The following is a 19,038-nucleotide window of genomic DNA, read 5'->3' as shown; positions in this document are numbered from 1 at the left end:
TTAATACAGCTGTGCTTGTATTTCAGTTTGTGTGTGCAAAAACTGGTGCGGTGCAGTGCAGCACCATGTTTATGTACATTTGGATCATTATCGATTGATAGATATTATATATATATATATATATATATATATATATATATATATATATATATATATATATATATATATATATATATATTTAGATTGGGCATATATCCAGACATGTGTAGTCAAACAAACACACACAGTGCATTCCCTTTTGAGAGAGAAAGAGACAGTAACAAACAGAAATATGATAATTGACCTCTCATACAGCAAACCTGGTAATTGCTAGCATGGACGGCTGCCATTCGGCTTCATATCTGCCCCTAATCTAGATGTCATGTTTTTACAGAGGCAATACATTAATCATTGTAAATGGCAACATGTTAATTATAATCATGCATTTCAGAAAAGGACTCTTACAGACGCAGCTGGGTTTGTTTCCAGACCACTGGTTATTTTGCTGGCATGATATTGTCCTCTCGCCAACCAATTCAAAAGCAGCCTGACACTCAAAGGTCAGCACATCACCGTGCAAAAAACGTTCCCCAGTTCGCTTTCCATATGCAGGGACGCCTGGGTCTCCACATCCACCTTTTTCAATTTCTGTGGAAAACAAGAGTACATGATTTATTTAATTTAAACATGTTGTTTTCAGCCTGGAAATTTGACCACCTTCTGGCGTTGTAAGTAGTTTAACACAGTGATTTTGCTCTAGAAATTGGATTTTACATTGAAGTGCCAACTCAAAATAGAACCAAGAATGTTTATTGCACAAAAGTAAACAAAAAACTTTGCTTGCGACAATATATTAACATTAACATGAACTACATAAGACCAGCAATATAGAAGAAACATTGCCTCACCTAAACAGGCAAACAATTTTCATTTTTTTTTTTTTTTTTTTAATGTATATAGAATTTCTTTGACATCAACAACAAAAATACGGGAAACACATTCAAACATTCAGAAACTGATAAATCTATTTTCAGAATCAGAAAGAGCTTTATTGCCCAGTATGCTTGTGCATACAAGGAATTTGTTTTAGTGACAAAAGCTTCCAGTACACATTTTTAATATATTTATATTGTTAGTTGCATTTTATCACTTGCATTTAGCACTGCTTTTTCTGTGCCGTCCTTGACAGTATCAGAACAGTTCTTCGACACATTTTTGATTTGTGAGAACTCCTGAGCTAGGATGTATATTTCCAGGAAATGTTTTGGAAGGCAGTGTAAAATGACAGTGACAAACGGATGATGTTCAGGAAGAGTTCATTTTTATGTTAACAACTATGGTGTCAGCTCAGCAGCAAGTGCTCTATTGACCCAGCCAGCAGGTAATCTACAGGGGATGAGTTTCCCACTTGCGGAAGATTCCACAAGCTCTACAAGGTGTTAAGAGCACACTAAATACCTTCAGTGCTGCCACAGGCGATTAGTTTAAGAATCCACAAGAACGGTAGGCTATCGTGTTAGGACTGCCAACTCATCAAAGCAAACAGCTCTTACAAACAACGGTGTTAAATAATGCACAGGAAGGCTACCGGGAACATTACCAGTAAATGCTCTGTTAAACATTTGCATATATTTTTGGGTTTTTTTTAACACAGTTAACACACCATTAAGCTAATGTGTTTACCTTCCTAAAGCTCAAGACCAAACAAATCTATTATGTGTCCTATTGACAAAAATGTCAAATTTGCCAGGACAAGTCATTGTGTTCCTTAGACACTGGCAGAAAGAGGGTAATAAATTAAATATAATAGCCGCCATAAATGGAAAAGCAATTATCTGACATTTTCTGTGCAGTTTAAAACAGTTTTTTCAAAGTTCACTTTTGTTTAGGTTCTATGGTAATTACTCAAGCATTTTCCTATTTAAAATATATTAAATCATGTTATTTATTTTATGGTCATTCTATAATCAGGGATTTCTTTAGCTGCAAATATTGTTGCTGGGAGAATAGTGCACCTAGTAATGGAAAATGTCAGTATTCTCGCTTCCTCACATTATATATCATATCTGTATAGCATTTACAAAATACATGTGTTAGAACCCCCCATATTCCTTGTTTTCATGCTATAGTTTTGTTTGGAGAACAGACAAGAAATAGAAGCCATTAAATATTGACAATTAGAAATGATTAACACCAAAATAATGAGATTTAGTAATTGTGAATGGAAAGACTTAAATCTGTCAGTGAGCAATGAGACTGAATTCTAGCTTATTGGTTTGGAATGAAATTTGTAAATAATGACCGATTTTCGATTTGTGAAGTATTTTGTGAACTATTAATTTAACTCTTTAGAGGTTTGGGTTTAATCATCTACTATAAGATGGTCCTTTGGGCTGTCTGCTCATTGTTGGTGACAACTGTTTCTATAAAGTTAATAATTTCCGTTGAGGGGAAAACAATCCTTTGCCAATCTAAGAACTTTTAAATGACCGTATGAAATGATGAATTTGAGTTTGACATCTACACAGCCTCAAACAAAGTGTCCCACCAGTGGGTCCCAGTGGAAATGTTGTCAAACATGACAACGTGACTAGAAGCACAAGTGTGAAATTGGGTTTACACAAAGTTAATTGGGTTTGTGTCATTGTGCTGGGCTATCCAGACAGTGAGAATTGCTCGATTGTGAGGTTACAGTTTAGAGTGAAGAGCGGCTAGGGAAAAACTCTATTTAAAGGTATTAAACAGCATGTTTTGGAAAAGTCATGGGGTTAAAAAAGGAAGAAACAAAGAGAATAGATAAACACAAAATAAAAAGTCTACTTATTAATCACACTGCAATAAATTAAAGTGTTCTCACATTATATTAAGGAAATCCACTGTGTACTCAAACGATTATACATGTAATTTAAATCTGGAAATATTCATAAACATAAAACAAACAAACAAAAAAGTTATGGCATGTAATAAAAACAAAATATTGTGTGAGAGTTTGTATTTTTTGAGCGATTTTTATTTTTTTTTGAGTTTTTGGTTTAAGTTAATTCATCATTTATAAAGCATTAATAGACATTAATAAGCAGTTTATAAATACAGATATAAATGCTTTATACTTGATTTAAAAGCATATCTATTATGTATTTAATAATTGTTTTGTCATACTTTATTAATGATAAATTTATCATTTCTAAATGAAGTATAGCATTATTTACACACCCAGTTATTAAGGAGTTGTCAGTGGTTCATAAGATCACTTAGAAATTGTAAGTAAATGATTAATAAACTATTTAAATGTGCATTCATACATCTTATTATTCAGACATATAGTAATAGTTACTTAGAGTGTTAATAAATGGTTTATTAACATGTATTTCTACTGTAGTTCAGGGTAATTCAGGTAGTTATAAAACATATGTAGTTGTTAGTTAACTATTATTGTGAGCTCATCTAAAGTGAGGACTATTTATGCCTTGTAAAGCTTTTACAAATGATATTTAAAGGCTGTTAATATTTCTATGTTCTGTATCACTGTGTTGTGTTTGTTTCATTTTCCTGTTTAGAAGATAACTGAGCCTTTAAATATCCTTTATAAATGCTTTACAAGGCATAACTAGTCCTCACTTTAGATGAGCTCACATACATAGTTAACTGACCACTACTAAATGCTTTATAAATACCTGAATTTACTGCATTTACTTACAATTTCTTGTGATCTTATGAATCACTGGCAACTCCTAAATAACTGGTTTGTAAATAATGCTATACTTCATTGAGAAATGATAACTTGATCATGAATAAAGTATGACAATAAAATTATTAAACACATTATAGATATGCTTTTAAATCAAGAATAAAGCATTTAAATCTGTATTTATAAACTGCTTATTAATGTCTATTAATGCCTTTTTAAATTATGAATTATCTGTTTACTAATGCTTAATTAATGATTAATAGTGTGCAGTTATTATAAAGTGTTACCAAATTTTTTATTTATGAATTATATGTTTAATTTCTTTGTTACAAAATATTATACCGATAAAAAAACTGAATTAAATTAGAAAATAATTTAACAGAAAATGTTTCATTTATTAAATGAATAAATTAATTAATCAAAAAAATTATGTAAAATAAAAACATTTTCACTATATAATTTGCAACAAAAATGTATTTAATATGAAATGAATGCAAAATAGATACATTTTCATTAGCTGATGAAATACTGTAATACTATTTATTAAATTAGAACAGGATGTAAAATAGAAGCATTTTCTCCACACTGTCAAGAGTTCAGTTCTTGAGCTGATAAATTGATAATGGTGCAACTTGTTTACCTGCAAATAAGAAATGTCTGTTTCTGTAGCAAATTTTATCGGTTTATCTCTGTATATGTAAATACATGCCTCAGATCTGACTTGCCTTGATGCTATTCTCCTGCAGGGTGAACGGCAGGTACAGTAGAATATGTCACACAAGCTTTTGAAACATGTCTGCGCAGCACATATGCTACTCCATTTGCCTTTGATTTGCATGCCGTTTTGAAACTTGTACGCTTTAACAACCAAAATTCACCAAAGCATATATTTTCACTGTGAAAAGGAATAAATAACACACTGATATTTCTTGGAAACGAAGAAAAGGGTGTCCGATTACAGTCTTGTTTCATCACTCTTGCAGTCAGTGGAAATGACCATAAGAAAGTGAAAACCAGAAGGTGTTTCCAAACATTGCATACCTTCATATACAGCCTTGAATCCTTGCGATCCGATCGTGTCATCAGACTGCAGATGGAGCCACATCTGGTTGCTCATACTCACAATCAAATCAGGCACGCTGGATCCCGTGAGACTAGAATAGATGCACAAAATCAAATTTTATTCTTTGATTTGTGTATTCATATGGAGCCATGAAACCTTATACATAAGCCCAGTGCCTTTTTCATGTGGTTGTTGCTCTTGAAAGAAAATAAGTCATGGAGGCATTTGTGAATAGAAGCACATGCCTGTTCAGAGTTTAACATAATAATCTTTTTTGCTCTACTCACACATAAAGTACTCTTCGAGCATCACCTATCTTCCCTCCATCACCCACTGTTAACGTATCGTACGCTCGCTCTAGATCAAACTCTTCAAAAGCCAGCTTGATGACCTATAGGAATAAAAGAGAGGTCATGACAAACACCATGGGTTAAAAAGCCCAGAGCAGAATGGCCATATCCACATTAGGCTGACTCAGAGAGTAATCATATTAAAAGAAGAAAAACACTCTCTATTCTTTTCCATGGCTACACATGTAAGGCTGATTGCAGAAGCAGAGATGAAGGTGCAATTAAATAATTTTGTTTAATTCAAGATATGTGAGTCTTTGAGAAGTTCTGCCATGTATGGTGCAAAGCCAGAGGAAATGGTCGCATGTTCATTTGATGTGAGCACAGAAAGGAAGGCTGCAGAAAGAAAATTGGATTCAAGGAGAGATTGCTGGAAGAAGAAGGGGGGAAATCAAGCTTAATTAGGACAACCCTATTATCAACATCCTCATTTTTTCTTGGTATATTTAAGAGGCATTATTCTCATCTAAATTCTGTCCTATCTTTAAATGTGTTTGGTGATTTTTTTTCTTCTTTTTTCAATTTTACCTTCTCCAATTCCATACTGAAGAGATAATTCACTCAAAATTGACAATTGAGCCTTCATTTACTCCCCCTCATGTTGTTCCAAGCTGTATTTCTTTCTTTCTTCAGTGGAACATAAAAGGAGATGTTATGCAGAATGACAGTCTCAGTCACTATTCACTTTCAATTCACTTTTTTCTTTTTCTTTTTTTTTTTTTTTTTTTTTTTTTATAAATACAATGAAAGTGAGAGGGGACTGAAACTGCCATTCTAAATTTCCCTTTGTGTTCCACAAAAGAGAAGCAGTGTGGAATATTTTGAACATGAGAGTGAGTAAAATTTCATTTAACATGCGGAGACACAGTAAGTGATTTTGTTAATTCCCCTGAAAAGGTGCAAACATTGTGGCTTTCCCGTACAACAACCTAACTCGCTGCTTGCACCTCCATCATTTGAACTACATTGCATGTTGTTATATTGCAAACTGATATTTCAATATTTTGCCAAAGCATATTCTGTCCCACCACCTTTTGAAAACTATTGAAGACATACAAAAAGCTTAGTAATAAGGCAAAGTATACAACTCCAATCCATCGTGCTTCATAACCTAATTAATTCATGTAACACAAAATGTATTGCCGCCAGTCAGACAGGCCTGAGGTGCATTTCCCAAAAGCATTGTTAGCCAACTGTGGTCACAAGTTCCATTGAACTCTGTTGGTTGAACTTGCAACTTGGAAATGGTCCTTCTTCTGTTGATAATTGTACACCTGCAAAATGCTAGAAATGTAAAGCATTGTTTACCCTATGCAGTTTGGTTGCTAGGACACCACTCAAACACCTGCAAAGCTAACAATAGCATTGGCATTTTGTTGCATGATACATCATCTTGTCACTGCAATGGCTAAAGAAGTGAAGTATGAATATATCCCCACAAGTGATTTCTAATGTCTAGCAAACATTAGTGAAGTGGCTAACACTGGTAACAGCACCTCTAATTCATGGATAATTACTACTAGACAATCGTTGGTCAATTATGTTGATCAAACTTCTGGAATGTGTTCGTCAATTTATATAAAAACTTAAAATTAATTGAACATAGAGCTTATAAATTGGTCATGACCTTTAAAATTGTGCTGTTTTATTCTACAATTAAAATGATAATTCCAGTGTTGGATTCTGATCAGTCCATACATCATTCCAACAGTTTCAACTGTATTCCAAAGGTTGCAGGCAGCACAGCATTTTGTACCTTAAAGCTTAACTACTGTAGTCTGTGATTTATCTCACAAATAAAACATTTCTTTAAAAAAGATTGCAGTACAGTGAGACATGTACAAAGAAGTCATATTAACGTTCTGTAATTGCTAGAGGGTCTACAGTCATTTTTTGTTTATTAATGCTGATAGAGCAAGCAGGTTGGCTGCATCAATTTAAAAAGAAAGGAACGATTCAGCAACACTGAGAAGATCTTGACAAGCAATCTGTTCTGTATAAAATGTCAATGCTGATACAGAGTCATTTGGAGAGACCTTAAACTAGAAGTCTAAAATACAGCCTTTAAAATTATCCTGTCAAAGGTAAAGATTCTTCTTTTTCTTCTTCTTCTTCTTTTTTTTAAAGAGGACCTAGCGAGAGGATAAAAACAGCACTCATGGTCTACATAAACACAATCAGAGAGTGACAGGACATCTTAGTGATTGTTCTCTGAACCAGCTTGAAAGAATTATTGATTTATTTATTTTATACAAAAATGAAAAGGGCTGACATGCAGCTGCCTCAATGACTCTCCCTGAGTTTGAGAGAAGACGGCTCTCGATGCTCTTCTGAAATTGTTAAATGGCATGGTTTTATTGTGCATTTTTATTCATCCAGGAGGAAGAAAAAGTGAGTGTTTACAAATCATATTCAGTGTTAGTTACAACAAGTGTTCCCTCGGAGCTGTGTGCTGTCGCAATGCACATGTGATCTTGCCACTGCACAAACCAAAAAAAAAAAAAAAAAAAAATCCAAAATTTGTGAATGACTACAAACAATTTGGATCTATATTTTATGTTAATTTGGCTTTAAATATTTCTGTCCAAAAAGGAGGTCATTTACTAACATAAAGGTATACATTTATTATTAACACACATTTACTAGAAAACGATCAAAATATGCAACAGCAATAAAACGAAAATTTAACAAAAATAGTTAAAAATACGTTAAAAAATTATTTTGCACTCATACTGCTTTCTGACTCAACATGTCTGCATTATTATCACAAGACGCATTAACATCACAAGGTTTATTTGATTTCAGAAATTTCATATTAATTTGCTCCCAAAACACTGCACATAGCTTTATACATGAAAAAGCTACAAATTAAAACTTTTTTTTGAGTGCCCCTAAACCTCTACATCTTAACTTTCAACACTTTAGAGGAAACAAAAAAATAGACCATAAATTGACACACTTTGTAAACAACAAAGAGGCTATAAATCTCCAGCGTCTGTGATGAAAAGATATTGTCCCTTTCATTTTAATCAAAACAGACAGTATAATGTTCACAACATTTTTATTTTTACAGCTTACTAGGCCCTGTCTGAATGGCCATGTCCTCTCTGAGCTAGCATGCATTTCTGAATACTTAATTTAGTAAGTAAGCTCTGCCTGCTTCCAGGAATGATTAGATTATAAGAAAAATTGTTGTTGTTTTTTTGTTGTTTTTTTTACTTTTTTCATATTCTTACTTGACCCTTTTCATTCATGTACCATGTGTAATGACCATTCAGATAATATAAAATAAAAATAGTATAATAGTAAAATAAAATATCAATAATACGTTATACAAAGCCCCCCTCCTCCCTCCGGAAAAAAAAAAAATAAAATAAAAAAATAACCTTCCCCTGAAACATACTGGAAAATAAATAAGTTCAGTGAAATGAAAAAAAAAAAAAAATGGCAACAACTGCTCAAAGTGAAGAAATTAAATTGTTTACGAATTTGATCAGATTAAAATATAATTATCCTTAAAAATTTAAGAGTTTTATATTTTCACATTATTTTGTTATTTTATTTTATTTATTTTTTATGACATATAAAGATATACTGTATCATGGAAATGAAATAACATACTACATTATGGTAATGACCCAATGCTGACTCAAAGCTGACCTTCCACTGACTTTTTTGTTTTATAAATCTTAATCTTTGCAGCAGTGGTTGCTTTGTTGGGAATGCTCCTCTCACTGAAAAAGGCAGCACTAAATATTTATTCCAAAGCAATTCAAGGAGAGCGAAAAAAAAATAAAATAAAAAAATAATAATAATAATAATAAAAATAATAATAAATAAAATAAAAAAAAGAGTTTCATACGTTATGTCAACTTTGTACGAAAGTTATATTTTCTAGTAACGTTATATTGATAGTAATTGGCCCTTTTTTTGAATAGATAATAAACAGCCAGGCCAGATCAATATGACAAAATGCTACTGGTCTGTAAGCAGGCTGATGTTTATTACTAAAATGGCCTTGAGTCTGACTATATCAGCAGTCAGAACATGTTGATGTTGTGGAACATGACCTTCTTGTCTCGGACCATATGCTATGACAGAGACAAAGATCAACACTGCATTTTTATGATCTTTTGAGGACTTAACATTCTGTTCTGAGCAGAAAAAAAAAAAAAAAAAAAAACTTTTAAATATTGTTTAATGGTGGAGAGTGCTTCCTAGGTGGAATATGACAAGAAAGTACTCTAAGTTCAAGGGTTCAGCATGGTCCAAAAACAAAAAGCTAACAAAGGCACTATCATTTATTAAAATGCCTTTATTATCACAAGGCCATGCATACAGTACAAAATGATAAGATCATTCGTTTCTTTTTGTTTTGGCATAAACCTTCCTCAGGAAGAGTAACACACAAGTTTTCCACAGGTGAGAGTAAAATCATTCACATGATAAGCTGCCAGTTGCCATGTGACTCCATTGCATAAGTGGGATGTCAAAATTTACAGTATTCAGAAAACAGTAGGCGAAAAGTACCTGAATGGCTTACTCCTTACTGCGAGATTCTGAAGTGAGCATCCAATGGACACTTTACTATTACTACCATGAGGCCATGAATAGCAGTGAGGTGACGCAACTGGCAGGTCACATGGCAATAACAACATGGAGAGTATAGTATGTCTAGATTATATCAATATAAACACAGCCATAGTGTTTAACATTTACTGTTATTACTTGTTTCTATACTCAAAGACAATTTTACATAGCATTTAACTTGTATATCCAAAAAAGTCTTTGAGGCTAAGCATTTCCCTTGATGCATCATGTTCAGGAACTCACAGAAACAAGAAAATATGTCATTGCAAGTAGGACAACTGGTGAAGATTGCACATGTGGTTATTACGGCAATCCACCTATTATGCGATGAATTCAGATGACATGAAGGATATCAGTGATACTGCCTTAGAATTTGGTCAAAACAAAGTTCCATTTGGAACAAGCTTCATGTCTAGAATATGTCTAGAATGCATGTAATGGCTCATTTCCACGGAGCGGTATGGTTCAGTACAGTACGGTATGGTACACAATTATTTACATTTCCATTGTCAGAAGTTGTGAATGGTACCATACCACTTTTTTTGGGACCCTTCTGTTGGGGTACCTAGCACAGTAGTTTGGTACCTAAAGGATGGAGCTAGACTTACTGCAGAATGTTGATTGGTTGACAGAGAATCGTAACTTGCATGTGCTACAAGGGGAATGAAGCGTGCACATGTTTATCTATCACAATATTCATGTTTTTGCTCTGAAATGTATTAAAACAACAATTGTATACCTTTTATCAGAGAAACCAACATTTCAACCAAACAATGCGGATTCTAAAAACATTCAAGGAATGTTTATCTCAATATAACAACAAAAGGAATAATTTATATGAATATAAATTATATTCAAACATAACCAAACATAAACTAATAAAAAATTTTATCTACATTAATTGTTCTACTAAACATTTAAATGCTTGGAAAATCCCACACAGAACCTTTGGTTTCTGAGTGGCAATACAAATCTAAATGAATTAGAGGTTTGAATCTATTCACTAAAACTATTAATTACTTATTCACAGAACTCTTCGTTTTTTTTTTTTTGTTTTTTTTTTTGTTTTTTTAATCAAGAGGTTTAAATCAGAAATGTATTACATCAAAGACTATACTTTTACATTATTACAAACAAACAAACAATGAATAAGTAAACAAACAAACTGAACTTTAGACTCATCAAAGAATCCTGAATGGATCAATGTTTCCAAAATATGGCAAATCAATAAAACAAATGATCAAAAAAATTTACAAAAAAAAAAAAAAAACTTTTCAAACTTCCAACTTTTCAAACTTTTCAAACTTTTCAAACTTTCTGTTCAGGCTTTCTCAAGCCAACTTAAAGTTTGTCTTGACGAACTTTTTTATCTAGTTTTAAACTGTAATACTATTTTACAATCTTACTATTTTTACTGTATTTTTGATCAAATAAATGCAGCCTTGTTGGGCATAAGAGATTTATTTATTTATTTATTTATTTATTTATTTATTTATTTATTTATTTATTTTAACATTCAAAAATCTTAACTTTTTATTAGTAGTCTATGTACTAATACAAATGCACAAAGGTAACTATCCGAAATGTCAATTGTGTTAAATGTTACATCATTTTACAGTAATTTCAAGATCTGAAAGTATATTCAAAAAGGCCACGGATACACAAATATTTACAACAGTAATATCTGCAAAGCATGGGGAGCAGAATAGCTCTTGTTTACTCTAATATATTGTTGATTTAGTAACAAAAGCATGAGTCACTCTCATGGCGTGTGTTGAGGTCATGCCGGATTGTATTACTATCACTCTTGCCACAGAGCTGAAGACGTGTGGCTGAACTTAATCAATTCTGGAGACGCAGTAATAGCGAGAGACAGTCGGGCAAGAGGTGGACAATTATTCAAACACTGTGGATTGCAATGCAAATGTCCTCACATATTATCTTTAAGATTATTTTTGACATTTATGCAAGGTCCCATTCAATTATGTGTCATGGTGGCTATTCAAAAGCATATCATCTTTTGGTTTGGTAGATTAAAAATGGACTGTAAGCGTGTTTTGTGGAATTGTTCTCTCATATAACTTGGAGTCAGCCTTAGGTTGCAATTTAGATTTAAATTACAAACGTACCTTCTCTGGATCCATCGCTGTTATGACCCACACACAGTGTGCGTTATTCTCATACTGGACGGGATAATTTGGAGACGTTATGATGCCTTTAGGGCCCCGCAGATTAGAACCACAGGTCCTAGCTGTTGAGTACAAAAAAAGTAAACATAGATTTAACAATTGCAATGTTTTGTAATTATTGCTGTTGCTACTGAAAGGAATGCAACATACTATGAGTTATATGACAATAGGTTTCGTAGATATTTAATCATCACTTTAAGAATTTGATGCAATATAACCAGCTTGTCATTACTTAAGGCATTTAAGGCAACTCAAAGGCTTTTCCAGGCATGTGTCCTTCATAGCAGGCAGTCATTGCAATGCACTTTGAAGAGTTCAATAAAAACAAACAAACACATGAATCCATGATGGTGGATGAGCAAAGATAAATGCTGGATATGAATATAATTATTGTAGTAGTGCAAATACTGATAAAATAGTGCAATCTAATTATAAAAGGCCCATTTTACTTTACATTCTCAACTTACAATTGTTTGACATTAGCATCTTGATAAGAATTAAAATGATTAGAGTAAACTATTTTTAGTAATGCATTTTTGTGCACTTTTGTAACCCTAACATTTATAACTGATATTTCTCTCCCTTTACCTTTTTTTACTGAGCTTGTCACAATGCATCATGGGACTGCCTTCTCCATATATGCATATACGCAAGGCTGTCTTAAAATTTGGCCAAAACTAAGGATTTTAGAAGGTGTCTTATAATGCTGCCTACCTTGTGGTACAGTCTCTGAGTCAACAGTGCACCTATGATGCCTAAAATGCTTTATGCGTACACAGCTCACTAGGTTTTCAAATAGATATTTCCATCCCACCCCACACTAAAAACACTTCCTTTGAACACATCCAGACCTCACGACATGAGCTAATCTATTTAAGGTCATGCCTCAGAATAACTTGACTCAATCATTGACAAAGTCAAGGTATTTTTTTCCAACCCTATACTGTGCCAGGGTATTAACTGCTTCTCCCTTGTGTTTAGTCAGGGATTTTCTTTGACAGCTTAAAAGAGCAGCCCCGCTCCATTGCTGTGGCTTCATTGGCTTCTTTACAGGGTACAAAGGATGATTTGGATAGGTAGAGATGTGAAGAGATTATGTAGCATATATTCTCAAACAGAGCTTATTCACTGCAGAAACTACTATGTGAAAATGAATTTAAAATGTTTTGGGGAAAAAAAAATCTACAGATAATTATCTCAGAAACATTGACCACCAAACTAGTATTATAAAATCAACATATTACAGATGATTCATGACTCTTTCTTGAACAGGTCTGGATTGATCCACTATCTATCCACCATCAGTCTAGCTCTTATCTATTTACAGTAGATGCTTTTATTTGCATCAAAAACACCATCTGCAGTGGCATCTGCATATCATTATTGAATAATGCACAAAACTGAATGCACACTATTTTGCAAGTCACAGTGTATTACACACTCAAATGTTGACCATTCTTAGGTACAACCACAGAAAACAACAATTAAAGACTCATCCAGAATTGTCTGATTGAATTGTGAATTGCGATTGCAATTTTGGCAATCTTTAAATGAAGACAAAAATAAAAAGTAAAAAAAAATAAACTTGAAATTATCTTCAAAACAGAATGTGAATGGAGTCTCTGTATTCAGGCAGGCTTAAATGGATCAGCCAGAAGCAACTGCAGAGATGTAATAGTCAGGGGTCTGGAACCCTAACCTGAATATTTGAGAAATATCAATACTGTGCTGCTTTGCAAACACTGTAATAAATATAGCAATTTCCTTCAAGGATTTTCTCTTTAGTTTGCAGGGTGTACTGTATGTTTCAACATCAACATAGATGAAGTCATGCTCACCTTTGAACAGGAACCTATAAAATTACGACTAGTTTTAAAAAACATGAATGTTTAGCTGTGATGTGTCTGACATGTACAATGACCACGTTCATGGTCTGTATACTTGCAAATTGATGTTATAAGTACAACTTAATTATCAAAGTAGCAGTACATGCAGAAATCAGCAGTCAGATTGAGCTTCTCTCTTATTCACAGGTACTCCATAATTAACTCTAAACATCTCCTGAGATTCTCTTTAAGACCACCACTAAAAATAGTGAGAGAGAGAGAGAAAGAGAGAGACAGAGAGAAGCAAAGCTCAGGGAATTACTAAATCACAAGGCTGAAAGGTCTTTAACTTCCTGTTTTATACCCTCACTCCCCCAACATATCACAGGAAGAAGGTAAGAAAGGCATTTAAGGCTTGTGTTTAAAAAGGTTACTTGGCACTGCTGAAACAAAAAGTGTCTGGATCAATCAGTGATTGGCGAGAATTGTGCAAAGAAATTGTCAAACATGGTTACTCCTCTGTCTGCCCGTCCGACACACTGCCTTATTTCATTTTGATTAATGTCATTTGGAGGCTTGTGTCCTCTATGCCTTTCAAAGCAACCCCACTCAGGTCTCATCTTAAGGGTACATCTAACATGAGATAAGGTTTCTGGGATGTCCAAAATAATAACAACAATAATAAATAAATTAATTAATTAAATAAAAATATCAATCAATCAATTCAGCAATATCTGCTTTTATTATGACTGCTGAACTACATCAACCTTGTTGTATTTCTCAGATTTTATGATGTGTTAAAATTTTGGCATAGTTACCATAGTTATGAGATTCCAAATGTCATCATCACTACACATACTACCCATAGCTGAAGCTCCCTGATGCACTAGGCTCTTGATGCAGAGGAGCATATATACCTGAATTAAGCAGTCTGATGTACAAACCCGATTCCAAAAAAGTTGGGACACTGTACAAATTGTGAGTAAAAAAGGAATGGAATAATTTACAAATCTCATAAACTTATATTTTATTCACAATAGAATATAGATAACATATCAAATGTTGAAAGTGAGACATTTTGAAATGCCATGCCAAATATTGGCTTATTTTGGATTTCATGAGAGCTACACATTCCAAAAAAGTTAAATGTACATATAAGGAACAGCTGGAGGACCATTTTGCAACTTATTAGGTCAATTGGCAACATGATTGGGTATGAAAAGAGCCTCTCAGAGTGGCAGTGTCTCTCAGAAGTTAAGATGGGCAGAGGATCGCCAATTCCCCCAAAGAAGACCTAAGACAATTGAGCAACTAGAAGCCTGTATTAGACAAGAATGGGACAGCATTCCTATTCCTAAACTTGAGCAACATGTTTCAACTTTTTTGAGATTTATTTTTCCCTTAAAATTATACATTTTCTCAGTTTAAACATTTGATATGTCATCTATGTTGTATTCTGAATAAAATATTGAAATTTGAAACTTCCAGATCATTGCATTCTGTTTTTATTCACAATTTGTACAGTGTCCCAACTTTTTTGGAATTGAGTTTTTTTTTTTATTATTATTATTTTTTTTTCTTTGATGATGACAACAACGTAGCTGCACTTGGATCCATTTTTATGTTATGAGCGTTATTATAGAAATGAATTATGTCGGAGTCTGAGGATGTGAACAGATCTGGGATTAATTCATGAAACATGAGTAGAACGAGTTGTGTAGCAATTTTATAAACTATTTTATGTAAAATATTATAGTACAATATTAAGTACAAAGTTATCAGACAAATTTGATTTAGTATAATAAGAAAATATCAAACACTGAGTTTTGGAATAGAATGAACATGTACATGTTGATGTCATCAGGGTTATGATGGTATAATGTTTGCATTTATTTCTTTATTTCTAGTGAATAACAGTGCCTAATAAAAGGAAATATCACTCCTCATTAATCTGCCTGATGAGATTACTACATGTGGATTCAAATGACAAACTAAGAATGAAGGAGAAGTCATCAGCAAGAGGAAAACAAAGGGTTTTACTAAATAAACCCGACCTAGACTGTTCATACTCTGAGCACAGAGGTTGCCAGCTGGCAGACTCCGGTCCGAATCCGGACTGCAAAGCCTTTTGACATAATGAAATGAATAAATGCCAAACGATGGTTTTTAATAATATCTAATTTATGAAAGAAATTTATTTCAAGCGAATCTTTCTTATGTAATTAAATTTGTTTCATGCATAGCAAACGTTCGATGGTTTGTTCTTATAGTTTATTGGTTCTATAAGGTTAGGTAGTCTGTACAGCTCCTATTTCTCTGAATGGAGAAACATCAAATTCTCCAAAACTTTTGGCCAAGCTTATGATTAAATTTCATATTTGAAATCACCAATGAAATCTGACAACAACTGTCTCATGAATGTTTTGTCTTTTGTTCAAATAGCGTTAAAAAAATATAATTATTCAGGATAGACCAGCAAGTGCGCATGCGCAAACCTAAGAGCATGTCTCAGAATACTGACTGTTTCTATAGCAACAGGAAGTTCTAACGGCAGCTGCAGTGATGAGTTGACTTTACTGATTAGTGATTGGCTCTTTTACTCAGAAGGCGGGGCTTCTACAGATAGAGTGGCCATATTGAGTGCATTTTCCCCCATTCAAAACTATACGAGTGACACATATATTTATATACACATATATATATATATATATATATATACACACATATATATATATATATAAATATATATATACATATACACACATATGTATATATATATACACACATATATATATATATATAATGATTGTCACAGTGCATTATGGAATTATCTTCTCTGCTTGCTAACAATGTAAGAAATTCTGTTTCTTATTATGCTGTCTACCATTTTAAACCGCCTCTTTGAAAAATAGAGAGCACACTTAATTTTGGAACAGAGTCTTTAAGAAAACTCTAAATGCATATTTGATATCCAGACATGTTCTTTGAAATATTCACGTGTGCCAGTGTTGTCTTTGTTAAATCCGTGTGGCACAACCATTCCTACGAAATTTGTGGCCCAACTCCCTACTTCCATGTGGTACACATGTCATTTAACAGGATCTGACAACGTCCCTACAGAAAGTGTCTGAGCAGGGGAAAAGAGAGGCATATTTGCACTTACTCCGACAGATAGGCCTGTGGTCACTCCAGGCCGCCAGGGTCTCAGTCACTCTCTGGCAAGTGATGCTCTTTGATCCCTGCAGTACGTAGCTGTCGTCGCAGGAAAACTGGATGCTGGCTCCAACCCTGCCGAAGTTGAAATGACCGTCAGCGATCAACCAGCTACATGAGTCACACCATCAACCCCAGACCCTCTATATATTTCTTACACATCCTTCTTTGGTTAGATGAAAGCAGTTTTAGTCAAAAGTCTATAAACCGCTTGTCTCTTCTATTTTCAGAATCCCCCACATCATATTCCATTAAATGCAGAACATGTAATGGCCCTTGGTTTTTCTGTAGGGGCATTAGAAACCCACTTAGTAGCAATGACCAAAGGTCCTGGTGGTAATGGCCAATCGGTATTGGAGTTCAGACGGGCGTGTCAAACAGCAGGCCCAGGCCTGATTAAAGCTGTGTCATGCAGTTAAAAAGGACAAGTGCAACAGATAAGAGAAAAAAAAGAAGACCTACTGGAAGCTGGAGCCAATTCTTTTCCCGTTTTCAGGAATCCCCGGATCTGGACAAATGTCTGCAGCCATCCCACCTTGGCTTACTGCATGAAAGTGAGAGCATGCAATAGAAGACAAAACACACTAAGAAAGATGAGGAAACAAAATGAGACTTATTTTCTGTGATAATTGACTGGTGCGTGTTCAAGATAGCGTATCAAAAGGATTTCACCAGAACCGAACGCTTATGAATACGAAAACACTCATACATGTATGTGAGTTGTCTTGGTCAAATTTCACAAAGCAAAAATGAAACAAATAGGAAATTAAATTATATTTAAAGCAAATAAAACCTATTTTAAAGTCTTTATTATTATTGCGACAATTAAACCTATTATTAAACCTATACCAAAGAACCTATTAAAGAGAAAAGCAATGGAATGTTCCCATCCAGTACAGCCAGAGTCTACAGTGTTCATCAGAATGCCAGTAAAGATTGCACTCACAGGTGTAATATCTATTCCTGTAGAGCTGACAGGGGATTTAGTGATGGTAAGCTCAAGGCTATTTCCAATAAAAAGCAAAGAAAGGTCAAAGCATGTCCGATGTTTCTCCCCTCCCCGCTCTCTTGTTCCTCCTAAGCCACAGTGAGTTTGTGTTCACACAGCCTCACTTTCTGACATCCCTCTGGGTTCCATTACTGGCCAAAATCACATTAGGTAAGTTCATGGATGACTTCACATCAGGTGCAGCACTGACCATCTTTACATCAACATCATTTCCCATGTTTTAAAAGGGCCATATGTTTGACTCTATTTAATCTATTTTTATGATTATATATTATATTTGCTATTATTATATATAATCCTGTGTATTATTATATGACAGCTGCTTTATTTGGATTTCTAAACTAGAATATTGGTTTAACTGGTTAAGGAAGTTGGTCTAGCACAGCTGCATGACGTTAACCTGAACAAATGTGTTCAGTAAAATATACTTTGCTAAATAAAAATATTTCCTTCAATTTCTGATGCAACATCAATACATTAAATATTACTGATGCTAAAAGGGTGGCACACCAAATCATCTTATCAATAGCTATAAATTGGCAACAGAATAGATTTAATCAAAATGATTTTATGCAAGAACAAAGTTAACACCTTGTATAGCACTTTATGACTGTGCATTCTTTAGGCTACTGAAGTGTAACATTAATAAAACTTAAAACGGTTACTTAATATTAAGTGCTTTTGTAGTTTCCTCAAAGGAACAGTGTTGGTAAAGCCATTTTATAATTAAAAGGTCTGCTTGATTTTAGTCTCAGCATCAGCTGGCAGTTGGCACATCCACAGTTCCTTCAGCAATCATTTGATGCATATTGTACACACAAGCTTATTGGCTGGCTGAAAAACAATAAAAATAAAGCAATAATAAAATGAGCTTTGTCTGAGACACTAGTTATGACTAACCTAGATATGCAAGAGCAGAACTGTTTTGTCTGTACTTACTAGTTTTGGACAGACAGAAAATCAAATTATTATTTCTACACACATTTGTGCACCATTAGTGACTGACTGACTGACTGACTGAATGAATGATTGATTGATTGATTGATTGATTGATTGATTGATTGATTGATTGATTGATTGATTGATTGATTGACTTTCCTCCTTTAACGGCACATTTTGCGACATAATTTT

The 19,038-nt window shown here is 33.7% G+C and overlaps 1 protein-coding gene across 1 annotated transcript in view; it reads right to left on the bottom strand.

The window, feature by feature from the left end:
• The window catches only part of LOC109062300 (CUB and sushi domain-containing protein 1-like), a 602,118-nt gene that overhangs the window by 137,902 nt on the left and 445,178 nt on the right, over positions 1-19,038 (bottom strand). Inside the window, 6 exon segments of the mRNA XM_042768416.1 lie at positions 445-627; positions 4,709-4,821; positions 5,018-5,121; positions 11,800-11,921; positions 16,849-16,973; positions 17,361-17,442. Coding sequence (XP_042624350.1) covers positions 445-627; positions 4,709-4,821; positions 5,018-5,121; positions 11,800-11,921; positions 16,849-16,973; positions 17,361-17,442 — 729 coding nt within the window.

Source organism: Cyprinus carpio, chromosome A13, assembly GCF_018340385.1.
Source record: "Cyprinus carpio isolate SPL01 chromosome A13, ASM1834038v1, whole genome shotgun sequence".
Lineage (NCBI taxonomy): Eukaryota > Metazoa > Chordata > Actinopteri > Cypriniformes > Cyprinidae > Cyprinus > Cyprinus carpio.
The sequence above is the reverse complement of the archived record's forward strand: the minus strand, read 5'-3'. Positions and strand labels throughout refer to the sequence as shown.